The 27211-nt window shown below is 49.0% G+C and overlaps 2 protein-coding genes across 2 annotated transcripts in view; one reads left to right on the top strand and one right to left on the bottom strand.

The window, feature by feature from the left end:
• The window catches only part of TECPR2 (tectonin beta-propeller repeat containing 2), a 108258-nt gene extending 108085 nt beyond the window's left edge, over positions 1-173 (bottom strand). Inside the window, exon 1 of the mRNA XM_047864000.1 lies at positions 42-173. The gene's annotated coding sequence lies outside the window, so the exon portion shown is untranslated. The remainder of the gene's footprint in view (positions 1-41) is intronic.
• CINP (cyclin dependent kinase 2 interacting protein) lies at positions 150-23525 on the top strand. Its single transcript, XM_047864010.1, has 5 exons — positions 150-304; positions 11288-11456; positions 14348-14477; positions 21491-21620; positions 23041-23525. The coding sequence occupies exons 1-5, from the start codon at positions 298-300 to the stop codon at positions 23241-23243; spliced, it is 639 nt and encodes a 212-aa protein (XP_047719966.1). The 5' UTR covers positions 150-297; the 3' UTR covers positions 23244-23525.
• The last annotated feature ends 3686 nt before the right edge of the window (positions 23526-27211 follow it).

Genomic DNA, 27211 nt, shown 5'->3' with positions numbered 1-27211 from the left:
GGCGGGGGCAGTGGGGCCCACGGCGGCGTCGCCGGACTCACCTCCCGCGACGGCCCCTCCGGACTCGTCGGTCCGGCTCGGCCGGAGGAGGCGGGGACGGACTCCGGGCCGCGGGGGCTGCCGGGAGCCCGTTCCCTGGGCAACCGGGCCGACACTGCCGAGCGACAGCCGGAAGCTGAGCGGCGGAGCCACAAGTGGCAGCAGGCCAGCTAGCTGAACGCGGCGGAAGAGACGTCGGCGCGCTTCCGGCGGGCGTGGGCGGGGCTTCGGGCTCCTTCCCGGGATATCTGCGGACGCATGGCAGGTGCGTGCGATGGGCCAGCTCCCCGGGACAAGGGAGGGTGTGAGAGTCACGGCTTGGCCCGCGGCCTGGGCCGGAGGCTGGGAGCTTCCCGGCCTGAATGGGGGTCCCTGCCTTGGCCCAGCCCAGCCCAGCCCGCTGGCCCCGCGCAGGCTCCGCGGTCGGCCCGGGAGCCCGTCAGTTTTGCCGCGCCTCAGTTTTGTCACACGTGGAACTACTTGATGTATGCAAAGGAGTGTCGGCTGATCCAGATACCAAATTGTGATTCTCATTACAAACTAGAATTAGCGGAGCACATTGGGTGTCAAGCCTTGCATGCCCAGCTGCTCCCAAAACCTTCCCCTGAATTCCCCTCAGGATTACCGGTCACAGAGCTTTTTTGCTCATAATAAAAGCTGTCATTCAGCGAGTGCTCACCATGTGCCAAGTCGTGTCCTTAGTGCTTTATGGGGGTCAGCTCATTTGAGCCTTACAGCGATCCCATGTAGTAATGTGAACAGATTGGGAGCTGAGGCCCTGGAGGGATAAGTGAGGCAGCCACTGTGCTTTATCTCACTCTGCTCTGTGCTGTGACTCTGATTACTGGTCTCTTTACCTACTAGCCTGAGTTTCTTGAAGTTAGAACTTTGTCTTAGGTTCCTAAATCTGTGCTGGTGTGGAGCAGAGAATGAATCAGATGTCCTCACCCTCAAAGAGTCCCTACTGGAGAAGAGTAACCCTTAGCAGATTAAAGTACAGGTGGTAAAAACTATTTCCCCATTTAACACAGGCTATTCAGCACCTACTATGTGCCGGGGTTCTGAGAGGGAACAAGACGCAGTCACTATCCAGTGTGCTTACAGTCTAGCAGGGAACATAGATATCACACAAGCAAATATACCACACTAGTGAGTGCCGGTGATAACGAAGAATAGGTTGTTTTCAGACATCTAGTGCAATGACTCCTGGAGGCAACCCAACCTGGGAGATCCAGAAAGATTTCTTTGTGGAAGGAGGGACTTTCTGGAAGCCTAAATCAGATCATGTCACTTTCCTACTCCCAAGTTTATTGTTTACTTTCCACTGCCTTGGAATACACCTAAACTCTATCTTGGTCTGTAAGGTTCCAGTTGCTTGACTGCCCCCTCACCTACCAGCCCCCCCCACGCCATTCCATTCTAGGTGATGTGGGGTGATCAAGTACAACAGTCGAGAAAGAATCTTGAGATGTTGTATGGTGCAATTGTAAGTTTATGTAAGTAACATGGGGTCAGGACCCCTGGGGCGGAAAGGGCTGCGCTTTTTGCTGTATGAAGCTGGTAGTTGGTCAAGGGGGAGGAGACATGGAGGGAGTGTTTTGTCCTAAGTGTTTCTTTGAATTTCTACTCATAAAACTGCTTTCACAAGATTTCTCTGGCGTTTCTTAGTTTGATACTGTCAGTGAGATTTACAGGCAGTCATGAGATGCTTTAAGAAGGTAGCAGCCAGCGCATATTGGATCCTTGATGAACTATCCTTGCTGGTTAGCCTTCTGGGCTAAAGGTGAACATTTTTCTGCTTCCATTTCTCATCATAGCCACACTGCTCTTTCTCAATTTTTCAGACTCACCAGGCTCATTCTCAGATAGGACCCTTGCTGTTGACCTCTCATCATTCAGATCCCAGCCTAAATGACACCTCTTCAAGGGCTCACCCTAACACAAGACCCCATTTTCTTTTCCTTTTTTTTTTTTTAAGTTTATTTATTTATTTTGAGAGAGTGAGCGAGAATAAGCAGGGAAGGGGCAGAGAGAAGGAGAGACAGGATCCCAAGCAGGATCCGTGCCATCAGGGTGGCCGATGTGGGGCTCAGACTCACAAACTGTGAGATCAGGAGCCAAGATCGAGAGGCAGTTGCTTAACTGACTGAGCCACCCAAACACCACCGATTCCCCATTTTCTTTTCCATATGACACTCACCATGGTCTAAATTGATCATGGTCATCTAGTTGTCTATTATCCACTTCCTGCTTGGAAAGTAAGTTCCATGAAAATAGTCCTGGTAGGTCTCATTCAGTCACTTCATCCCCCATGTTTGGCATATTGTTGGTACTCACTGTTGGTTAGTCATATAAGTAAAAAATAAAAGAAAAACCAGTATGATATTTAAATAAGCAGAGGATTGGGGCGTCTGGGTGGCTCAGTCGGTTCAGCGTCCAACTCTTGATCTCAGCACAGGTCATGATCTCACAGTTTATGAGATCAAACCCCACATTGGGCTCCACACTGGGCATGGAGTCTGCTTAAGATTCTCTCTCTCCCTCTCTCTCTCTCAAAAAAAAAAAGAAAGAAAGAAAGAAAGAAAGAAAAAGAAAGAAAGAAAGAAAGAAAGAAAGAAAGAAAGAAAGAAAGAAAGAAAAATAAGCAGAGCCTTCGGGATACTAAGCCAAGGGTATGGGGACACACACAGACAGGAAAAATATTCTAGGTCAACTTCAGAACTTGCACAGAGCTAGCACTGAGGCATAGAGAGCAAGCAGGAAGAAGCTGGAGAAGTCGTAGACAGGACTTGCGTAACAAGCTGTGCTATTGTGGTTTATAATAAGTAAATATTTGGTCTTTGTCCTGTTCTTGGCACAGAGCTAAAACCCTTGGCATCACCGAAAGTGTGAGAGTGATGTTTTTTGTCATGTTAATGCCGTGACTTTTGGAAAGCCCCTAGGTGACCTTCGGTTGGGGGCTGCTTGCCCCAGCCCACCCCTGTGAACTGGTCTTGTGATTAAAAGGTTGGAACTTTCGGGCCCCTCTCTCTCCCCTGCCCACCCCGTAGGGAAGAGGGTCAACACCCAATGATTTAATCAGCCATGCCTATGTAATGAAGCCTCCATAACAGCCCAAAAGGATGGGATTGGGGGCAACTCCAGGTTGGTGAACATGGTGAGTACTGTGCTTGGAGAGCATGGAAGCTTTCCACATACCTTGCCCTATTCATCTCTTCCATCTGGCTATTTCTTTCTTTTTTTCTTTTTTTTTTTAATGTTTATTTACTTTTGAGAGAGAGAGACAGAGCAGGAGTGGAGGGGGAGAGCAGAGAGAGAGGGAGATCCAGAATCCCGAAGCAGGCTCCAGGCTCTGAGCTGTCAACACAGAGCCTGATGCCCGGGCCCACAAACTGAGTCAAAGTCAGCTACTTAACCAATTGAGCCACCCAGGCGCCCCTCATCTGACTATTTCTGATGGAAGAAAATATAGATATAAATTTGCCCTTCAACTAAGACCATAAATGTGTTCCCTTTAAACAAAACAAAGAGCAATTTTATTTAAGTTAAAAAAAAAAAGAATTTAGTCAGCCATAGCAAAGGAATTACAGTTTGGGACAGGCCAGCTATGGCGAACTATAGGCAAGTTCAAAGAGACAAAGGGAAGGTCAGCTTTCATTAGGTTTTAGGAGGAAATTGAGGAGAGTTGTTGTAAACCAAAGTTTATAGGACAACAAGAGTTGGCAGCTGTGGTCGTTTCTGCACCGTGGTTTTGCTCTTGGCTACAGGCAGTGGTTAGTGCATTATTGCTAGGGCAGGGAGGGATCTTCCTTCCTTTTCTTAAAAGCAGGAGACAAATTTCCTATGTGAAATATGCCCTCCCTTGTTGAGATCATTCTTATCTTCCTTGTTCCTGCTGGTTGTGCAGGTTGCAGCAAGTGGTGCCCCCTCTCCAGGGCTTCCTGACCCCATTTTAAATGAGGTTTCCTGGGGCATCTGGGTAGCTCAGTCAGTAGAGCATATGTCTCTTGATCTAGGGGTCATGGGTTCAAACCCCCCACATTGGGTGTAGACCTTACTTTCAAAAAAAGAATCTTATCACTAAATGAGGTTTCCTTTATTTTCACACTTCCCCCTTTTGATCAAGATCTTTGTTCAGTAGCATCACTTATCGAGAATCAGGTTTTCTTAGATGCCTGGATGGTTCTGTCAGTTAAACATCCAACTCCTTTTTTTTAAATTGTCTTTTATTTTTTTAATTTATTAAAAAAAATTTTTTTTAATGTTTATTTATCACTGAGAGACAAAGAGAGAGCATGAGCATGCGAGGGGCAGAGAGAGGGGAAGACACAGAATCTGAAGCAGGTTCCAGGATCCGAGCTGTCAGCACAGAGCCTGACGCGGGGCTCAAACTCAGAAACCGTGAGATCATGACCTAAGCCCAAGTCGGATGCCTAACTGACTGAGCCACCCAGGTGCCCCTTTAATTTATTTTTTAATATTTATTTTTGAGACAGAAAGAGTACAAGTGGAGGAGGGGCAGAGAGAGGGAGACACAGAAATCTGAAGCAGGCTTCAGGCTCTGAGCTGTCAGTATAGAGCCTGATGTGGGGCCCGAACCCACCAACTGTGAGATCATGACCTGAGCCGAAGTCAGGGTACCCAACCAACTGAGCCACTCAGGCACCCCTAAACATCCAACTCTTGATTTCACCTCAGGTCATGATCCCAGGGTTGTGGGATCCAGCCCCAAGTCGGGCTCTGTGCTGAGCTTAGAGCCTGCTTAAGATTCTCTCTCTCTCTTCCTCTGCCCCTACCCTACTCTTGAACACACACTCTCTCTTTCAAAAATAAATAAATAAATTTTAAAAAATAAAAATAAAATAAAATGACTACTGGCAGTGCCTTTGGCCAACATGGTTAGAGGGCCTGTGCAGATTTTGCCAATTACATGTTTATGATGCCAGTTCAACTAGCCCTGTGGATTGAGAGTGGTAAGCATAGTGAAAGTGTTGTAAAACCAGACGAATAGCACAGACTGGTCGCATCACCCGACCAGTGAAATGAGATCCTTAGTCACTATGAAGTTCAAGGGTGGGTCTCCAGGTAAGGATGATCTTTTCTTATAGAATTTTAGCTGCTGGGGTGCCTGGGTGGCTCAGTCAGTTAAGCATCTGACTTCAGCTCAGGTCATGATCCCATGGCTCATGGGTTCGAGCCCTGCGTCGGGCTCCGTGCTGACATCTTGGAGCCTGGAGCCTGGTTCGGATTCTGTGTCTCCGTCTCTCTCTGCTCCTTTCCCGCCTGTGCTCTCTCTCTAAATAAATAATTTTTTTTTTAAAGAATTTTAACTGCAGAAGAGGCAGTATGCTGCCTACAAGGAAAAACCTCAGTCCAGTAAGAAAACATACAACCCGTGGCTAAAACATTTGTATCTTTGAGACTGGGGGGTTGGGGGGGGGGGAAGCTGAATAAAATCCACTTGCCAAACCTCGGATGGTCCATTGGGCAATTAAAATGCCCAGGGGCGGTGTGGACAGGTTGTCCAGCATTGCAATTTGGTGCAGGTGGGACGAGCAGAGCAGGTGCTTTATGGCCTTATCACCTTGCCCATAGTATTGATTTACAGAGGTCATTTTATCAGCGCAGCAATGGCTGCACACACAGCGGTCAGTAATGGGAATTTTAGAGTCTCTGGCAGGACTGGATTGCTGTTCGGCCCAAACTCTAGTTTGCACAGGGAAGGCAACAGGGGTCCCGGGACTGTCTCCTCACTGGCCTGAGCCAAAAGGGTGGTGATAGGAATGGCTCTGTGGCAAGGGGCAGAGCCTGGTGCCACATGGCCTGTTGGCCGGAATGCCCTGTGGAGTCGATGGTGGTCCCTGTGTTGGGGGTGAGTCCCCCAAGGGAATTCCCTTCCTTTTCATATATAAATGGAAAAAAGGGAAGTGGATAATTGGGATGTCCAAGAGCAGGATGTTTATTGGGGTTTCTTTTAAGGTATTAAAAGCCAAGTCATCCTGGGGTGCGTGGGTGGCTCAGTCAGTTAAGCGTCAGACTTCAGCTCAGGTCATGATCTCGCAGTTCGAGAGTTCGAGCCCCACGTTGGGCTCTGTGCTGCCAGCTCAGAGCCTGGAGCCTGCTTCGGATTCTGTGTCTCCGTCTCTCTCTGACCCTTCCCCACTTGCATTCTTTCTCTCTCTGTCTCTCTCTCTCTCTCTCTCTCTCTCTCTCAAAAATAAATAACATTTAAAAAAGCCAAGTCATCCTGACCTTCCCAAATAATGGGGTCAGGGATCCAGTTCTAATAATAGCCAGTCAACCTGAGAAAACCCCATTAACACGCTTAGTTTTAGGTTTTGGGAAGCTCAGAATGCAGTGAAGGCTACCTAAATCCAAATGTGGACCTTGTTTCAACTTCAGATGCCCTAAATATTGAACCTGGGTTTGAACTAACTGCAATTTTCCCTTTAAGACTGCATGTTCTTTTAAGGCTAAAGGTTTCAACAGGTGGATGCTGTCCTCCTGTGGGGAGGCTTGGGAAAAGGCGGAGGAAGCACGTCCCGTAGATATTGTCACAAGACGGCGCCTCCAGAAAACCTCGTGTCATCTAAGTCAGCTCTCGGGGTTCGTGAAGAACCCTGGGTTGTGACTGTCCTGGTGTCCTGCTGTCCCACCCAGGCGAAGCAGAGAGATTGGCTGGCCTTATCCACAGACATGCTGAAGAAGGTGCTCTGTAAACTGGTCACCGTGAAAAATTTGCTTTCGGTAGGGATAGAGGCTAATAAGAGTGTGGGGATTAGGACAAGAGGGTGGTGAGGGAGGTCAGTGTTATTTATGGCTTGGGGTTCTTGGACAGACCTCCCTCCTCAGTCACTGGGTCTTCTTACAGGTAAAATAGGGGTGTCGCCAGCCTTACTACAGGGGATAATGAGACCCCGAGCCTCCCGATGTTCCGTTAACATCTAAGTGCCCTCAGAGTGTCTTTGTTTACAGCGCTTCCGTTAATTCCAGGGAGAGGCTCTGAGGGGTCTGTTGGGATCTTAATGGGAGGCGTGCTGTGGATCCTGCCGGGAGCAGTGGAGGATTTTGCCCATACGGAGGGCGGTAGTTGGTCCAGGAGGGTCATACGGCTCGTGTCCTCGGAATCGGCTCCAGTGCGGTCGGCGACTGAGCAAATAAAAGATGTTGAAGGGTCACGGGATTCACCAGGTTGGCTATTTTGGTTGCCGCTGTCGGATTCTAGAATTCTTTCCCCCTTCCGGGAGAAAGAGATCCCAGCGTACTTCTCTACGAAATTTGGGCCCGGTGAGTGTACAGTGGCCGAGGAACTAAGGAGAAAAGGTGGGCATCTCTTAGAGGGCCTGGGCAAGAGAGACCAGGTTCAGAGACGGGACCCTTTCGAGGTTTACTAGAGACCCTCCCCTCCCACTTGAAGGGTGTTAGCACTCCGAGGCAGGGGCTGCTTGCCAGTAGCGGGGTTGAGCACTGAGTGTAGCTCTCGCGTCCGTAAGGGCAGAGAGACCTTCATTCCCAAGGATCTGGAAAGGCTAGTCAGAGGGTGGAAGGCGGCTGGAGCTCTTAAGTGTCCAGCGGTCTTTTTCCAATGGCCTGGCTTTTTACAATATCGGTAAAGATCGGGACGCTTTTAGTTTGCTTAGGGGCCTCCATTTGTCGGAGTTGAAAATTATGGACCACACGGTTCTTCGTTTTTGTTGAATCACCCAGGGTGCAGGCGAGCCGGCTGGCTACTTTAACTGGGTCTGCAGTGGACAAGCTTCCCATTCCGTCCCGGCCCTCTTAACTAGAAAGGGAAGATCCCAGCTCGGCCCATTAATGAACACAGAGTTAAAAACTGCCCAAGTGGATTCAATGTTTAAAGGAAGACCAGAATTTTCTTTAAAAACAATTTGGAGCCAGCTATTATAATCCTCCATAGACAGGTTCATTGGGCTTTTGGATATAAGCCTGAATCTTACCATATTCAGCAGTTTGGGGGAAAGTCCTAGGAATTAACTCGGAAAGTCATTTAGCAACCGCAGGAGCTCAATCATATAGCAAGGCCAGGGATAGTACCCCATCTGTGCTTCTAGACTCTCTCTGTGTAGCTGGGGCACAGAGGTGCACGAACACCTGCCTCCAGGGCTTGACCGCTCCCTGCGGGGTTCGACCACTCCCTGCTGACAAAATCCAAAGACCCGAGAAAGGAGTGGTGAGGACACAAGACAGGAGTGTATTTCTCAGCAAAGCCAATGCCAGGAAGACAGCAGTCTAATGTCTCAAAGACTGTCTCCCAAGTGCTGAAAATACTTGCAGGTTTATATAAGGAAAGTGTGGGGCAGGGGGTCGGTGGGTGTGAGCAGGTGGGCAGTGAAGGTCAGGTCCGTCATTGTCGTGGGATCAGTCATGAGGGGTCTTGCTGGCTTGGGGCAATCCTCATTGCTTGAGGGGCAAGTTCTGGTTCCCATCGCCGGGTACTTTGTCAGCTGGCTCTTTTGCCTGAGTTAAGAGATAAGCTGGAAAGAATTTAATCATTTAGGAAGTAAAAGACTGAAGTCAGATTGGAGGTAATCCTCATTCATCAGGATTATCCCAATGGGCAGTGTTCATCCAGGGCTCGGACTGGCCCTCAACAAGTGTGTGAAATAGTTGATATGAATCTGAGAAACTGGGTTGATAACTTTGAATAACCGTATTAAATAACTCAGCGAATCTATGAGGATCTGTGAAGATTGTCAGCAAATCTGAGATTCCCAACTCTCACTTTGAGAAAGTCTTTTTTATTTTTTCTCAGAGAGAGAAGAGAGAGAGGGAACACGAGCAGGGGAGAGCAGCAGAGGGGGAGAGAGAGAGGGAGAGAGAGAGAGAGAGAGAGAGAGAGAGAGAGAGAATCTTAAGCAGGCTCCACGCTCAGCAGTGGGCCCAATGTGGGGCTCGATCCCACGACCCTGGGATTGTGACCTGAGCTGAAATCAAGAGTGGGATGCTCAACCAACTGAGCCACCAGGCGCCCAAGAAAGTCTTTGACTGTGGGTCGTAATTCAGCTTTTGTCCAGGGAACATGAGAAATTGGGAATTTAGCATTTGGATCCTCAGAGGGTCTGACTTTCATGGGCAGATTTTAGTAAGTTTGGGAGAGGAAGAAATGGGGAGAGGTCCAGAGAGAAAGGGAGGAGGTTCAGACAGAGGATTGAATGAGGAAGTGGAGGGTATAAAGGAGGGGGGGCCATGTTGGAGGGAAAGAGGAAGGTGGCTGTTGGCTTTGCTTACGTAAGATGGCCATCATGTGCTCTGAGACTAAGAGGCCTCAAAAGACTTTTGCCTTCTTTCAATTGTTTGTTCCACTTGGTTAATTTGGGATTGGTATTTTATAAAGAGGCGACTTGAGAGTCCTGAATATGTTTATAAACCTTCAGGTACTCATTAAAATAGGCATCCCTCGTAGGCTGCTTAATCTTAGACTGAGAGCTTTCTAATTAGGTTCTGAGAAAAGTTGGGGAGATCAAGAGGTCGCCATCATGGCCAGTGAAGTTTTAACTTCTCATGGGGCGCCTGGGTGGCTCATCTGGTTAAGTGCCTGACTCTTGATCTCAGCTTGGGTCTTGATCTCAGGGTTATGAGCTCAAGTCCCGCATTGGGCCTCATGCTGGGCGTGAAGCCTACTTAAAAAAAAAATAGTACCCAGCGTGATGAGCACCGAGTGATGTGTGGAATTGTTCAGTCATTATCTTGTACACCTCCAACTAATATAACACTGTTAATATATTTGAGAATAAATAAGGGGCGCCTGGGTGTCTCAGTCGGTTAAGCATCCGACTTTAGCTCAGGTCCTGATCTCGCAGTTCGTGAGTTCTAGCCCCATGTTGGGCTCTATGCTGACAGCTCAGAGCCCGGAACCTGCTTTGGATTCTGTGTCTCCCTCTCTCTTTGCCCCTCCCCTGCTCATGCTCTCTCTCTCAAAAATTAAAATAAACACTAAAAAAATTAAATTAAATTAAATTAAATTAAATTAATGAATAAGCACACGAAGAGGGAAGAGCTTTAAACATAAGATCAGCTGGGGTCCCACAGGGAGGACCCTTCTGAGAGAATGTAGAGAATCAAGATCCCATTACTCAAAATCTGAGGTTTGGAAAATGAGCGAGTACTTTAAACAGATCCCGAATTAAGTGGAAAGCTCCACCAAAGGGAGAGACTCAAAATCTGAGAGACTCTGAAGGAGTTAGCACAATGGTGCCCTGCAGATGACTCCCTGCAGCCTGAGGGTGATCGTCCCCTGGGGTCATCTCCTTTGGCCCCCAGTGTAACCACAAAGCAATGTTAACTTTAAACAGAGCAAAGAATCACTTTTTGTAAAAAAAAAAAAAAAAAAGAAGAAAGGAAAGGAAAGGAATTGCAATTCGGGACAAGCAAGCTATGGTGAATAGTGGGCAAGTCGGAAGAGATCAGGTTGCTTTTTTTTTTTTTTTAATTTTTTTGAATCATTAAAAAAAATTTTTTTAATGTTTATTTTTGAGAGAGACGGAGCATGAGTTGGGGAGGGGCAGAAAGAGAGGGAAACACAGAATTCGAAGCAGGATCCAGGCTCCAAGCTGTCAGCACAGAGCCGGACGCAGGGCTCAAACCCACGAGCTGTGAGATCGTGACCTGAGTGGAAGTCTCATGCTTAACCAACTGAGCCACCCAGGCGCCCCTTAATTTTTTTTTTTGATGTTTACTTTTGAGAGAGAGAGAGAGAGAGAGAGACAGAGCATGAGGAGGGGACGGGCAGAGAGAGAGGGAGACACAGAATCTGAAGCAGGCTCTAGTCTCCGAGCTGTCAGCACAGACCCCACGCAGGACTCAAACCCTCAGGCCATGAGATCATGACCTGAGCCGAAGTCGAAGTCGGATGCTTACCCGCATGAGCCCCCCCGGAAAGGTCAGCTTTAATTAGGTTTTAGGGGGAAGTGGGGGAGTGTGGAACACAAGTTCCTTGGAGAAAAACACGTGTTTGAGGTTCTCATTGGCTGCAAGTGGTGGTTGGGGCACTGTTGCTGAACGGGGAGGGATCTTTCTCTCGAAAGCAGATAATGAGATTCCTATGCGGAAAATACCCTCCCTCGTCATAATAATTCTTGCCTTCCTTCTTCCTGCTGGCTGGCCTGCAGCTAGTCATGTACGCACGACAGCTCACCTTTCAGGGCCTCCCGACCCCGTTTTAAATGAGGTTCATTTTATTTCTTTTCACAGATTTCATGATAATTATGTTTCTTTTACTCCCCATCAGGAGATGCTCTCGGGAGTATAACGCCCAGAAAACCTGTCTTATCTGTCAGTGCAAGAAAAATTAAGGACAATGCAGCTGATTGGCATAACTTGATCCTGAAATGGGAAAACCTCAATGACACAGGTTTTGCTACTGCAAATAATATTGCCAACCTGAAAATCAGTTTATGGTAAGTGCATCCAGAGCTCCTCATGCTCTAAGTGCTTCACCCTGGGACTCTTTTTTTTTTTTTTTTCTTTATGTCTATTTTATTTTGAGAGACAGCGTATGCACGCACAAGTTGGGGGAGGAGCAGGGGAAGAGAGAGAGAGCGCGCGCGCGCGCGAGAGAGAGAGAGAGAGAGAGAGAGAGAGAGAGAGAGAATCCCAAGCAGGCTCTGCACTGTCAGCACAGAGCCTGACATGGGACTCGTTCCGACAAACTATGAGATCGTCACCTGAGCCGAAATCGAGTTGGATGCTTAGTCAACTGAGCCACTGAGGTGCCTCCCACCCTAGGAGTCTTTTTTTTTTCTTTTTTTTTTTTATGTTTGTTTATTTTTGAGAGAGCATGAACTGGAAAGGTGCAGAGAGAGAGGGAGACACAGAATCCGAAGCAGGCTCCAGGCTCCAAGCTGTCAGCACAGAGCCTGACGAGGGGCTCAAACCCATGAACCATGAGATCATGATGTGAAGTGAGGTCGATGCTCAACCGACTGAGCCACCCAGGCGGCCCCCTCGAGTCTCTTAGGGTTGCAAATGTAGTCTTTATCAACATGCATAAATAAATTATTTTAAGAAAAAGAGCAAGGAGCAAAATGACATATGCACGTATAAACTGTATATGTCCATTTTAAGTACAAAATTATGCTACATATTATTCATGGTTATGTCCGTATATAAAAGTATAAAAACGGATTGGAAGGACACAGGCCCAGTCATGAAGCTCACACCTTCTAAGATGAATGAGCGTTGGGTGGGAGATCAGTAGAACTTTGACTTCATAACAATGCACTTTGTTTCTGTGATGTTGTGATTTATAGTAAGACATATCTGTTCGGTCTCCGTCCCTGTTCCTGGCACGTGGCTCCTAAAACCCTGCTGATTCCCTAACGGGTGAGAGCTTTTGTCCTCCAGAATGATCCAGGTGGAAGGAATGTCCTGTTATTCCTAACGCGTTCTTCCCAACCCCCTGAGTTAATGTTAGGGAGGTGACTTCCGGAAAGCCCCCTGGGAACCAACCAGGGGATCAGAGGGCATGACTTTTCAGCTCCACTCAGGGAGGGGCGAGGGACTGGAGGTTAAGTCAGTTGCCAGCGGCCGATGATTTAATCAATCGTGCCCACGTAACGAATCTTCCATAAAACCCCAAAAAGACAGAGGTTTGGAGAGCTTCTGGTTTGGTGAATAGTAACACTTCCGCGTGCCAGAAGGGTGGTACCCAGGCTCCGCGGGGACCGAAGCCTCGTGCTCAGGACCCTTCTGGACCTCACCCCATAAACCTCTTCATCGGGCTGTTCCTTCATATCCTTCAATATCCTTTGTAATAACCCAGCAACCTAGTAAGTAAACCGTTTTCCTGAGTTCTGTGAGCTGCTCCAGCAAATCCTAAAGATCCAAGGGGGCGGGTCATGGGAACCTCTTACTTATAACCCATTGGTCAGAAGCACAAGTAACAAACAACATGGACTTGTAATTGGTGTCTGAAGTCGAGCAGGGACAGTCTTGTGGGGCCGAGCGTTGACCTGTGGGGGTCGGAGGCTGTCTCCAGGTAGATAGTGTCTAAATGGAGTTAAATTGTGGGGAGCCCCGCTGGTGTGGAGCACCCCACTCCCCACCTTTGGTGACCATGTGTCAGAAGTCAGCTGGAGGATGGGGAGTAGAGGAGACACAGGAGTGTATTTTTCCTTAGCAGTTTTTTTCTTTTCTTTTTCATAAGTTTATTATTTTGAGAACGAGTTGGGGTGGGGCAGAGAGAGAGAGAGGGAGAGAATCCCAAGCAGGCTCCACGCTGTCAGCATGGAGCCCGCCATGGGGCCCGAACCCGCAAACTATGAGATCATGACCTGAGCCAAAATCAAAAGTTGGACACTTAACTGACGGAGCCACCCAGGCCCCCTCCTTAGCAATTCCTTTAAAAAAGACAGGAGTCGTTGGGGTGCCTGGGTGGCGCAGTCGGTTAAGCGTCCGACTTCAGCCAGGTCACGATCTCGCGGTCCGTGAGTTCGAGCCCTGCGTCAGGCTCTGGGCGGATGGCTCGGAGCCTGGAGCCTGTTTCCGATTCTGTGCCTCCCTCTCTCTCTGCCCCTCCCCCGTTCATGCTCTGTCTCTCTCTGTCCCAAAAATAAATAAAAACGTTGAAGAAAAAAAAAAAAAAAAGACAGGAGTCATGAAAAAAAAAAATGCTGGCAGTTACCACTTCCAACTGGGAGATTAGTTTCATTATTTTCTCCTACATGTATATTTTTTATTTCTCAGAGTTAGGATTCTCTGTTCCTCTGTCATCATCCACGGACCAGAGTTGAGAGTCTCTGGGCCCGGCCTGTCCCCCTGGCTCTCGCCAGTCCCCGGCGCACGTCATGCGCCCTGGCCCTCCGCTGCCTTCCCCCCTCTTCCTGCCGAGGTCCACTCAGCAAGAACCAGCGGTTCACCTTCCTGCATAAGGTGCTCTCTGATATTGTCTCTTCTAGTTTCGTGTTTAGTTTTTTCCTGGAAGTGTGGTGACCCCACGAGCTAATTTCATGCCCCATAGGCCACAGCATTCAGTTTACCAAACGATTTCCAGACAGCGAACTCTGGGAAAACGGTCATGTCTCTTTTGTCCGTGTACATCGAGCACGGACTCCCCTGGGCCAAGCGTACCACGGGGCTGCATTCAGCCGACTTACTCCAGTGCAAAACTGGTGGACGTGTTCCTCGTGGACAACAGTGATAAGTAAACATACGTCACAATGACACGAAATAACACCTGTACCAAATGCCTGACACAGTTGCGTGGATATAGCACTTTTTGGGTTTGCCGTAATGAGATGAGGTGCCTTTCAGAGAGTACCGTGTTCCCCCTCTTTTCCATCTTGTCCAGGAGTGAGGACAAGACAGAGCTACAGAGCAGCAGCCCGGCTTGCGGGGAAAAGGCAGGAAGGACGCTTCCGGAATATAGCAAGGAGCTAGAGATGCTGTGTGAGGAGCTGCAGACCACCTTCAACGCTTTGGTGAGATCCAGAACCCCTGACCACCTGTGCTCACAGTCCCCGAATCCCAGGGGTGTATCTCGGAAGGTGTGGACGCTGTGGGAGATGCTCTCCTCTAGACACTTGCTTTTTCCTCCTCAGCCTTCTCCATTGGTGTCTTCTTCCTGCCCCCTAAATCTCGACGCTCCCCAAGGTGCTGTCCTTGACCTTCATTCTTTCAGCCCTGTGTGATGTCCTCTGGCTCTTTTGCCTGAGTTAGGAGATAAACTCGAAAGAAGAACATAATTGTTCAGAAAGTACAGACTGAGGTCAGAATGGAGGTAGTTGAAGTCTGTCAGCATGGCCGTGTTCCAATAAAACTTTATTTATGGACACTGAAACTTTAATATATCCTTTTCGTGTATCATAGAATATTCTTTTTACATTTTATTTCAACCGTTTGAAACTATAAAACCCATTCTTAGCTCTTGGACCGCATGAAAGTAGGGTGTGGGCTGGATTTGGCCCGTGAACCCTAGTTTAACACATGAGAAATGTTCTTTAATGTCTGTTTAATGAATTAATGCCTGAGTTCCCGTGCCCACCGTACCTGCCCCCAAATGTACACAGCTCCCATCTCCATACTGGAACTGGAGTAACTAGAACTTACCTACGAACATAGAAAATCGTTATGTATGAACCGTATTTGATGGAGGTGTTTCTGATACGTAACGTGATTCCTTGCCCGTTAAACAGGAATATGTGGGGTATAATTGTCTTTCCTTGAGATACCGCTTGTTCAGATTTAGGGTTCCAACTATTATAAAGCTATCAGTTTAGAAGAATTTCTCAGGAAAGAAACACTATCCTCTCATATCAAATCAATTGCAAGATGCGTTACGGTTTCAGAAGCAGTGAAATGAGAAAATAATGGTAAGTTGAGGACACTTTGGCAAGGTGGTCTTTTCTTTGTGATTGAAATCAGTACTGTCTTCGGGATATTTAGGATGCTTATGGGGCTACATAGCAAACAGTCTCCTAAAGGATTCGGTTTTTGTAACTGTCCTGTTTGCCTTCTCTTCGCCGTGGGGTGGTGCTGTGGTGAGAAGCAGATAACCAGACAGGCGTCAGCGACTTGGTGTTGACCCCCACTCACAGGAAGGCGGGAGGATAAGGGCTGTGGGCTCTGTGAGATCTGCTTTCTTCATCGTATCCGCGCTGTGTCTCTGGCAGACGAGGTCTCGACGCAGCTCCAGGGCCAGTGGGGAATTAACCCAGGCAGAATGAGCCATCGAAACCTAAAAGTAGTAAGTTATGCAAAACCGCCCACTTATTTTGTTTGTTTTTTCCCAAATTAACCCATTTGATCATGGCAAATATTTTTGCTGGAACAAAAAAGCAGGTGCACATATTGTCCCTGAAAGAGAAGGAACCGCGTGGCTGAGTTCTGGTGTTGAAATCATTTCAACAGCCAAAGAGCTAGATGCGTAATGCTTGGTTAGGTGCACTTCAGCCCCGATGGCCTCGTGGTCTGTCGTTTCGATGCACCCCCACCTCGCTCCATAGCCTCCTCATCCCTCGTTCCCTCCCTGAGATGTCACAGGATCTCAAAGCTATGTTAGAATGAGAAACACTTCCAACACTTACTAATGTGACTTTTATAAAATGTAAAACGATCTGAAAAGATTTTGTTTTTAAATTTTTTTTTTTTAACGTTTATTTATTTTTGAGACAGAGAGAGACAGAGCATGAACGGGGGAGGGTCAGAGAGAGAGGGAGACACAGAATCGGAAGCAGGCTCCAGGCTCCGAGCCATCCGCCCAGAGCCTGACGCGGGGCTCGAACTCCCGGACCGCGAGATCGTGACCTGAGTTGAAGTCGGACGCTCAACCGACTGAGCCACCCAGGCGCCCCAAGGATTTTGTTTTTAAATGCCACTTGGGTCTTGTTAGCGCACATTCTCATTTAGAACTGTATCCAGAAGCACATTAGGAAAAAGTTTGGGAAGGGGAGGGTGTGATTGGTTTTGTTTATCCGTCCTTGGTTCTCCCCATTCTTCTTTTTTTTTTATGTTAATTTTTATTTTTGAGAGAGACAGAGCGTGAGCGGGGGAGGGGCAGGGAGAGAGGGAGAGACAGAATCCGAAGCAGGCTCCAGGCTCTGAGCCGTCAGCACAGAGCCCGACACAGGGCTCGAACTCGGGAACCACAAGATCATGACCTGAGCCAAAGTCGGCTGCTCAACCGACTGAGCCACCCAGGCACACTTGGTTCTCTGCATTCTTAAGGGGCAGGCTGGTGCCCCGGGACCCCTTCTTCAGCCCCACTCACCTGCACTGAGGAGAGACTGGGAAGACATTAGCAGGGAGAGTTAAGGTCCAGAAAACCCAGCCAGCAGGCTCGATGGACGGAGCAGCAGCAGATGAGACGTGGAGAGCCTTGCCCTTGGTCCCCGGGACCTGCGGCACGGGTCCGCGTGAAAGTAGCCGCTGGGTTATAGGTGAGCGCATGCGCGTGGTCAGCCAAGTTCCCGAGATCTTCAGAGGAAGGCTGGGCTGTGTCTGTGACAGCCAGGAAAATGATGGGCCCACCCGTCCACGTGGACCGAGAGACCATGGATGTGCGTTCAGAGCGTCCTGATGGGGATCTGAGCGGCGTGGGCCTCGTCAGACAGGAGTAATTGGAGGAATTGGAGTTTTCACCCACAAAAGGAGGAACCCGTAGACTAAACAGCTGCCATGAAAGCCAGAAGCCACCCCAAGGGAAGGAAGCCGTACGCTGGTTTCCTGAGGCCTCTAAGGGGACCGGGGAGACCCCCCTGGGATTGGCAGAAGCTTTGGCTCCCACCAGAGAACAATATGGCAGGTCCTGTCCAGAGCTGGGGGTGCTGTGTCCCGTCACTGGAAATGAGCCCCTCAAAGGCTGTATGATTACAAGGACCATGGAGGAATTAACCCCTGGGTGGAACTAGATCCGTGTACGCACGTGTCCTCCATTCTCACGTCTGCGTCACAGTTTGTATCAACCCCATGCTCTTTAGTTACTTAACATTTGCTTATAATACAATCAAAATCATGTTAAAAAGACATTAGCTGAATATGGCTTCCCCATCAAAGTCTTTGAGCCTGGGGCTTACCTTCTTTTTCCTAAAAAAGGAAGGATTATTTCCATAGAAGGCAAGTGTGAGTGACGGGGAGGGTCATCCTGGCCCAAGCCAGTCACCAGAACAGGAAGACCGGCCTCGTGGTGCAGGGTCATGAATGCCACAGCTGGGCGAGTGGCCTTGGGAAGAGCTAGGCCCCTGGTCTCTATGGTCTCCCCAAGCCACAGGGTCCTGAGACGGTGAATTTATTCTATATGTTTTTTATTAACACTTTAACTTTTAGGACAGTTTCAGATTTACAGAAAGCTTGAGCAGATAGTAGGGAGAGTTCCCATAAACGATCCCCTGCCTGCACCCTGTTTCATACATTACTGTCCTGCGTTTCACAAATTTCATTTGTATGCTACCTACGTTGTAGTTCATGAGCCAGGATTGAACGTTGTTAGTCAATGAAGGCTGTAGTCTATTCACATTTCTTTTGTTTTTTCCCTAACGTTCTCTTTCCATCCTGGGAGCCCTTCCCGGACGCCACAGTAAATGGAGTCATCATGTCTCTTTAGACTCCTCTTGGCTGTGACAGTCTCACAGACTTCCCTGTTTTTTATTATTTTTTAATTTATTTTGAGAGAGAGAGAGAGAGAGAGAGAGAGAGAGAGCGAGCACAAGCCGGGGAGGGGCAGAGAGAGAGGGAGAGAGAGAGAATCCCAAGCAGGCTCTGCACCGTCAGCCCAGAACCCGATGCAGGGCCCAAACTCACGAATTGTAAGATCGTGACCTGAGCTGAGATCAAGAGTGAGAGGCTCAACGGATTGAGCCAGCCAGGCTCCCCTTCCCTTGTTTTTTATAACATTGACAGTTTTGAGGAGTACTGGTCAGGTGTGTTACAGCTGGACTTCAGTTAGAATCCGTCTGATGTCTTTCTCACGGTTTGATCAGGGTTGTGGGTTCTTTGGAAGAAACCGCAGAGATGAGGTTCTGTTCTCACCGCATCCTGTCAAGGGCATGGACGGCGACCATGACGCAGCACGATGGGTGTTGACCTTGATTAGCTGTCTGGGGTGTGGTCAGGTTTCTCCTCGGTAAAACTAAGTCCTCCCTCCCCCCCCCCCCCCCCCCCCCCCACTGTCCTCTCTAGAAGGAAGTCACTGCAGCCCACGCTTGAGGAATGAGAAATTCTGCCTCACCTCCTCAAGGGTGGAACATGTGCATGGATTATGTGGGCATTGGAGAGTTGTCTGTTGTCCCCCACCTGCTAATTACTGGATCACTTGTTTCTGGCAGTGTGGACTCGTGTTCATTTGCTTTCCACTTGGGGCTGTAGCACGGAAGCACCGCTTTCCTTTGTGCCTTGAGTTGTTCCTGCTTTGGCCACCAGGGGTTCAGTTGGCTCCTGTGTCCCTTTGACATGCTTCCATCGTTGTGAGTTTTCGGTTTTGGTCTTTTTGAACACTTCCTTACTCTCCGGCCTTCCAGGATGTTCTGGGCCCATCTCATGTATTTCCTGCCTCGGTCCCAGGATCAGCCATTTCTCCAAGGAGCCCTGGTGCCTCCCACTGGAGGAACCAAGATCGGGGCGCTGGCGTCAGGCACTGAAATTCTCTGCTCCGGTGAATTTATTCTAGTTTGAAGTGGTTTGGAAATAAGTTCTCATTCTATGTCCAAAAGCAAAAAGCTGGTGTCATAAGGGTGATAATGTTATTTTTCCTGCTCTACTCCAGCTTTTTAGAATGTTTTCCCAGACTCGGCTTTTAAGTGTCTTTAAGGAATCTGACCTCGGTGGGGGACTTTGAGACACCCCTTGTCCTAAGCTGGATGAACATTCTGGAGTTTGGTCTGTGGGAGGAGGTGGACTGAGGTGGAGCTGGGGGGATGGGCCGCCACTCATGCCCTGGAGGCTCAGGGCTGCCCACCGCACATCTCCCTTGACTCTGTCAATGACCGAGCTGAGCGTGGGCACCGCCGACCTAGCGTCAGACCCCCAGGATTGTCCTCGCCCGCTCTCCTGATCATGTATAAGCTTTTCTTTGAACTGGGTGGCAACAGGGAGCTGCTGAAGGACACAGAGACCACGGGATGGCATGTCAGGAGACGGGGGGGGGGGGGGGGGGGGGGGAGGCGTGGCTTGAGGTGCTGGCTTTGACCTTCTCTAGTTCGGCAACCCTGAGAATTGTCCCTTCTGTAATGCAGAAGTGCTGAGTCCTACCGCTTGGGGTTGGGCCAGGTCAAATACCGGACCTCAAAAGATTGGGGAAAGGCGTGCAGTCCTTTAAGAACGAACGGTAGCAGAGCTCGGTGCACGTCACTTCGGGTGTGACTGGAGGGCAGCTGCAGGGCCAAGTGCAAGGAATTACGATTTTGATGGTTTACGTATCTGTTCGTATTTACGCGCGTACATAAAGATAAGCGTACGTAGGAATTAGAAATGTGGTCTTAAATCTGAAGTCTTAGTTACTTCGCCCCTTACCTAACAGAGCCTTCGATAGCCCCAACTGGGTGCTTCACACACACTAACTTAGTCCTCCTAACCGCCACGTGAGAGCAGGCACTTCGTCAGAGCGCTCTGTGCTGGCTCAGCTGAGCAGTGGTGACGGGCCCGTGTCCTCGGCCACTGCCCTGCACACGACGCAGTGAGGGAGCTTCCCGCAGAGCCCCTCCACCCCACCCCGAGGCACCATCAATGTCAAGTCCTCCCCATTTCCTTCCCGTGTGAAGCGTGCAGCTCTGTGATGATGGTTTTATAAGCAAGGAAACAGCCTCAAGCTTTCAGTATACTCAAAGGCAGTTAATAAAAGTCAGAAATATGGGAATGCAAGCTGGTGCAGCCACTCTGGAAAACAGTATGGAGGTTCCTCAAAAAACTAAAAATAGAACTGCCCTACGACCCAGCAATGGCACTACTAGGCATTTATCCACGGGATACGGGTGTGCTGTTTCGAAGGGGCACACGCACCCCCATGTTTATAGCAGCCCTATCGACAATAGCCAAAGTCTGGAAAGAGCCCAAATGTCCATCGACGGATGAATGGATAAAGAAGATGTGGTATACACACACACACACACACACACACACACACACACACACACACACACACAGTGGAGTATTACTCGGCAATCAAAAAGAATGAAATCTTGCCATTTGCAACTATGTGGATGGAACTGGAGGGTATTATGCTAAGTGAAATGAGTCAGTCAGAGAAAGACAAAAATCGTATGACTTCACTCATATGAGGACTTTAAGAGACAAAACCGATCAACATAAGGGAAGGGAAGCAAAAATAATATAAAAACAGGGAGGGGGACAAAACATCAGAGACTCATAAATATGGAGAACAAACTGAGGGTTACAGGAGGGGTTGTGGGAGGGGTTGTGGGAGGGGGATGGGCTAAATGGGTCAGGGGCACTAAGGAATCTACTCCTGAAATCATTGTTGCACTAGATGCTAACTAATTGGGATGTAAATTTTTAAAAATAAAAAATAAAATTTAAAAAAAATCACAAAAGTGACCTTAAAAAAATAAATTTCAAAATGACCCCTAAAAAAAATTAATTGATTAATTAAGTAAAATAAATAAAAGTCAGAAATAAACTCATTTACTGCCTTTTGTCCTCTCAGCCCATAAAGGCAGAACCTGACTTGAGATTCCTCCAGGTCTTTGGTGCAAAAACATTCGTGCCTTCGGAAATCTCGGTGAAGTGGGACACAGCAAGCTGTCTCTTTCCGGCACCAGAAACCCAGGGTTTATTTTGAAGTCGTCCAACTGAATGAAATCGTAGCAACTGCCTACCTCCATATCTCTCCCTGGAAATTTGCTGCACGTGGAGTTTCCAGTGTTGAGTTACTGGACTTTGGGTCTCACCAGACTTACACTTCTTAGCTTGGAAATCTTATGGAATCAGAGACTAGAGTAGATTTCAAATAATGTTCTCATATTCCCAATTAATATCTTTTCAGGCCAAAATACAGACGAAAATGGAAAAGCTGTCTTCAACTACCAAGGGAATTTGTGAACTAGAAAACTACCATTATGGACACGAGAGGCAGCGCCCCCTCCTGTTTCACACGTGGCCCACAGCCCAGTTTTGTAAGTAGTTCTTTCTGAGTTGATTCTCAGGAGTTGAAATTAGGAGAGTATCTGTGTTATTTATTTTTTTAACATGTATTTTTGAGAGAGACAGAGTGTGAGTGGGGGAATGGGCAGAGAGGGGGAGACACAGAATCCGAAGCAGGATCCAGGCTCTGAGCTGTCAGCACAGAACCCGACGTGAGGCTAGAACTCGGGACTGACGGGATCATGACCTCGGCCGAAGTCAGATGCCCGACCAACTGAGCCACCCAGGCACCCTGAGAGTATCTGTGTTATTTCAATCTGGTACTTGAAGAGGCTGACAGGCTTTGAAATTCAATTCGAGAGTGTCCATTGGAAGGGAAGGAGGTTGGGGGCATCTTAAAATGGGCTTCTTGGCTCTAATAATCAGCAAAGAATGTTAAACATAATTAGAGACACATGAAGCCAGTTACCCTTATTAGCCCCTTAAAGCCAATGGGTCGAGGCACTCAGCTGGCTCAGTCAGAGCATGAGACACTTTGATCTCAGAGTCGTGAGATCAAGCTCCATGTTGGGCATAGAGATTACTTAAAAAAAATAACCTCAACAACAACAACAACAAAATGGGTGGAATCAATTCCACCTCCTCTGCAGAGGCAGAATTTTCTTCCTTTTGAAGAAGGAAAGAGCTTTTTGGGTTTTAAGTTAAAACATAAGTTGAGGGGCACCTGGGTAGCTCAGTTAATTGAACGTCCAACTATTGATTTCAGCTCAGGTCATGATCTCATGCTTTGACACATTGAGCCCCGTGTCAGACTCTGTGCTGGCAGCATGGAGCCTGCTTAGGATTCTCTCTCCCTCCCTCCCTCCCTTCCTCACTGCCCCTCCTATGCTTGTGCGTGCTCCCCCCCCCTCTCTCTCTCTCAAAAATGAATAAACTTAAATTAAAATAAAATAAAAGATAAATTGAGGTCAGTTCAGCCAGCCCCATGGAAGAAAAGTAGTGGGAGCATGGAATCCATTACTTAAATAAGTTCCATGAGATCACGATTACCTTTAGCTTTGCTGGTTCAAAACAAGGGCCTAGCCATGTGATGCCGATCTGAGACCTCACTTTCAAATGAGGAAGAAAAGGGTAAAACCATTGACCTGTGATGTGTTACTGGAATATTACCAGTTTGAGGTGAACCTCCTGTTCATAATCCTCGCAGGAAGTGAAGAGTTGAGCAGAAAAGGTTATACTTGTTAATTTCATGAACCTTCTCGCGCTATTTGATCCTGCTAGTCTGCACGAGCCAGAGTGATAAATACCCACAGGTTCCTTCTTTATCTCGGGGCTCCTGCCGAGGCTGGCATTCGAGGAGGAGCTTTCCAGAGCAGTGCCTCCCCCACCCCCACCCCGGGCAGGAGCACTGCCGCGCGTTTCTCTTCTAAAGGAGACAGACGTTCGTTTCAGACGAGGTTTCCCGCAAGCTGTCCGACATGTACCGGAAGGAGCTCCTCCTGAAACGCACCATCACCGAAGAGCTTGCGCACGCCGTGGACCGCGACCTCACCCTGAGCTACCTGTCAATGTGGCTGCACCAGCCCTACGTGGAGACCGACAGCGGGCTGCTTCTGGAAAGCATGCTGCTCGAAACGGGGCACCGAGCACTGTGACCTGCCGACACGGCCCGGCCCGAGCCTCCGGGCTCCGGGCCCCTGGCCGCTTCTGTGGCCGCCACGGCGGACGGTCTTTCACGGGAGGCCCCGTGCTGCACCCCGGGAGCTTGCCCTGTGCGGTGCTGTGGCCGCCCGGCGACCCTAGGGTCTCCAGGTCGGACCATCTCTGCAGCTCCCGGTGGCCTCTCCAGACACTCTCCAGACACGCTCAACGCGTGCCTACTGGGAATCTGGCACCCGAGAGGATTCTACAGGAAATAAATGAGTTCCTCAAGACGATTGAGTGATCTTGTTTTTGTAACTTAGGTGTATTTCACATACCATTTAGATAGAAAACCCCTCGTTTAGTATTCTCGGTACCTCTCTGTATTACTTAAATTTTGATGACGTTGCATTCGTTTTGTAATTACAACCAATGTTTAGAATACCATAGAGGTGGGGCGCCTGGGTGGCTCAGTCGGTTAAACGTCTGACTTCGGCTCAGGTCATAATCTAGCGGTCTGCGAGTTCGAGCCCCACATCGGGCTCTATGCTGACAGCTGGAGCCTGGAGCCCGCTTCTAGTTCTGCGTCTCCTTCTGGCCCTGACCCTCCCCTACTCACACTCTGTCTCTGTCTCTCTCAAAAATAAACATTTAAAAAGCCATTTTTAGAATACCATAGAATTAACTGAGTAAAGACGGCATCAGCAAAACTACCTACAAAAAAAGTTGCCTGAAAAATAAAACGCATTGCCTGTATTTGCATACTGAGGATGTGACAGGCCACTCGGTTCCTCGGGCACAAGTTCTAGAGTCTGACAACATTACAACATGTGCAACCAAATACGGGGGGCTCCATCCTACCATCTGCTTCCCAGAAACAAATGGAAGAAGCTTCACGCTACGGCGTGGATGTGACACATGATCTGGGGTGTATCCTCATCTGACTGATGCCCCCACGCCCCAGAAACAAGTGCTTCCCAGGGACAGAGAAAATACCGGGGACAGGGACTTAGTTTGGGAGAAAGTGGGGCTACCTGGCTGTGCAAACTGACACATCAAGAGCGCTGAAAGGCAACGTTCCTGGGGTGCCCCGGGGGGCTCGGTCGGCTAAGCCTCTGACTTGGCTTCAGGTCATGATCTCGTGTTTCATGGGTTCGAGCCCTGCACCGGGCTCCCCCTCGTCGGGCTCTGTGCTGACACCTCGGGGCCTGGAGCCTCCTTCAGGTTCTGTGTCTCCCTCTCTCTCTGCCCCTCCCCCACTCGCTCTCTCAAAATAAATAAACTTTTAAAAATAAATAAGTAAAAAATAAGAAATAGCAAAAAAAAGAAAAAGAAAAAAAGAAAGCCAAGCAAATGAAAAAACCCAAGGCCGTTCTCTCTAGGGAAAATGAAAGCTGCCGGCAAAGTCCATGTCATCCTAGCGCGTCACCAGACTCAGCAGTGAGCGGCATCTATCCTTCAACGTGAGCATTAAATTCTGACTGAATGCTTGTGACATACGGACACTAGTGGGGGGGAGCGGGGGAGGCGTGCGAGCCCTGTCCCGTGTCTCACAAGGAAATAGCCCATGGATACCATCGACCGCGAATAAATCAAGAAAGCGGAGAGAGAGACGTAATTTAGACACACGGAGGGGAATCACCAGAAAGGAGAAGGTGCTGGTCTTGGCTGAAGGGGCAGAGGGCTGAGGCCGGGCCAGCAGTGCTTGGCACGGGCCTTCCGGTAGCTTCCGGCATTTCAAGCTACGTGCTTACTATTCCCCAGATGAAAATAGACATTCTTCTTTAAAATGTAGACCTCAGAGGACATCGAGGTCCGGCTCGTCCTCGGCCCCTCTTCTGATTCAACGCTCCCCACTCCCCCCACTCCCATGACCCCTGGGGAGGCCGAGGCAGAAGAGCCTGACTGGGGTGGGGGCGGGGGGAGGGGAGGTGGCTGCAGGGCCCTCATGTCGTCCAGGGAACAGAGAAAAAAGGAACTTTGCTTCATTGCATTTAGTAGTGACAACAGTTGAACAGGAACTTGTAGGTGTAAGTGCTGAAAACACGTCCTCACTGAGGGTCCACACCAGCCCCCGGGGGAGTCGCTTGGGTGGTATCTGTCCCTGAGTCTGTGATCTGACACCTCTTCACTCCTGCCCCTAATCTGAGCATCTCGAGTTACAAGTACTGTGTATGCAGAAGAAAATTCTTTACGAGAAAAGAAAATGTCCATTTGTTTTCTATGTAATAAAGTTAGGTCTGCTGAGGTGGCGCTGTGATGTAGAAGCTGTTTTACACATCTGCCCGCTCGGGGACCTCGTGAGCGCTGCCCTGGCGGGTACAGCACAGGTATCCCAGAGCAAAGGCCTGTCGGCCCCTCAATGGAGCACGACCAGCAGGTCAAATTAATGTCAAATTAATGAGCATCCAATGAGAAAGAATGAAATATGGCCTTTTGGAGCAATGTGGATGGAACTGGAGAGTGTGATGCTAAGTGAAATAAGCCATACAGAGAAAGACAGATACCATATGGTTTCACGCTTATGTGGATCCTGAGAAACTTAACAGGAACCCATGGGGGAGGGGAAGGAAAAAAAAAAAAAAAAAAGAGGTTAGAGTGCGAGAGAGCCAAAGCACAAGAGACTGTTAAAAACTGAGAACAAACTGAGGGTTGATGGAGGGTGGGAGGGAGGGGAGGGTGGGTGATGGGTATTGAGGAGGGCACCTTTTGGGATGAGCACTGGGTGTTGTATGGAAACCAATTTGACAATAAATTTCATATATTGAAAAAAAAATTAATGAGCATCCTGGGGGACCTGGGGGGCTCAGGTCATGACCTGGAGGTCCGTGGGTTCAAGCCCCGCATCGGGCTCGCTGCTGACAGCACACAGCCTGCTTCAGATCCTCGGTCTCCCTCTCCCTCTGCCTCCTCCCTCTCCCACTGCCCGGTTTTCTCTCAAAATAAACTTAAAAAAAAAATTAATGAGCATACTGCCAGGGCCCCTGTGTTTCCAGCTCTGTTCAGCAGAATGAGGATGTTTAACTCCATTAGTTAAATTTACCATCCACTTATAGTAGCACATCCACAATGGTGAAATTAAGATGTGCTGGGATGTTCCGTAATATCCTATAAATTGAAACTAAATTTGTATTTAAAGGGCCTGGGTCCAGACCACGGACCACGGGGCCAGGTTGGACTCAGTCTGTTGCATTAGGTGCCTGACGAGGGTTCTGAACGATCCCCAGGCAGGAGGCTCGGTCCCCACTCCAGGGCCCCAGGACGGGACTCGCTCCGGGCTCCTGAGAAACGCTCGAGGCCGCAGGACATACCGTGGCTTGCTCTTTGCTGGCTGCTGTGTCCTGGGACACCGCCCTTCTCTGTCAAACCGGCTCTGAGATCAAGCGAGAAGACAGGAAGATGGCTGGGGACGAGGCCCGCGTCTGCACAGCAGGGCCCGGGGGTGGGGGATAGCCCGGATCCCCGGCACTGCCTGCTCGGGGTCCCTCCTGACAGTCTCCCTGGGGGAGAGGACACCTGTGCTGTCTGAAGGTGGACAAATCACCTTCCTTTTTCGCTCCGCAGAACAAAGCCAAGGAAAACATTCAAAAGAGAAGAGACCTTAACAGGTGACTTTGTGAGCGAGACCCCAGAGGACTGGGGCTCTGACCTCAGCTGCCCCCTGCGGTGGGCCCCTCATGCATTAAGTACAAGCAGAAACGATTTTCTTTCCTACTTCCCGGGGGTGGGGGCAGGATGGCGAACTTAGTTCCTTAATAAACCCAGATGTGGCGGGAAAGCAGCACATCACCCAGGAGAGAAGGGGACATGGTTCTGGGGGAGCAAGGTGGCAAGTAACAGTGTCGTGGTGCTAACTGTGGGTCGTCTCTAAGGCTGGCTGCGTCAGGGGACCGCTCTGCCATCAGCACGAAGGCAAGCAAGATACAGAAGGTAGACAGACAGTCAAGTAAAAAGACATCATTCTTTATAAATAAGATGTTCA

The sequence above is a fragment of the Prionailurus viverrinus genome, chromosome B3 (genome assembly GCF_022837055.1).
Source record: "Prionailurus viverrinus isolate Anna chromosome B3, UM_Priviv_1.0, whole genome shotgun sequence".
Classification (NCBI taxonomy): domain Eukaryota; kingdom Metazoa; phylum Chordata; class Mammalia; order Carnivora; family Felidae; genus Prionailurus; species Prionailurus viverrinus.
The sequence above is the reverse complement of the archived record's forward strand: the minus strand, read 5'-3'. Positions and strand labels throughout refer to the sequence as shown.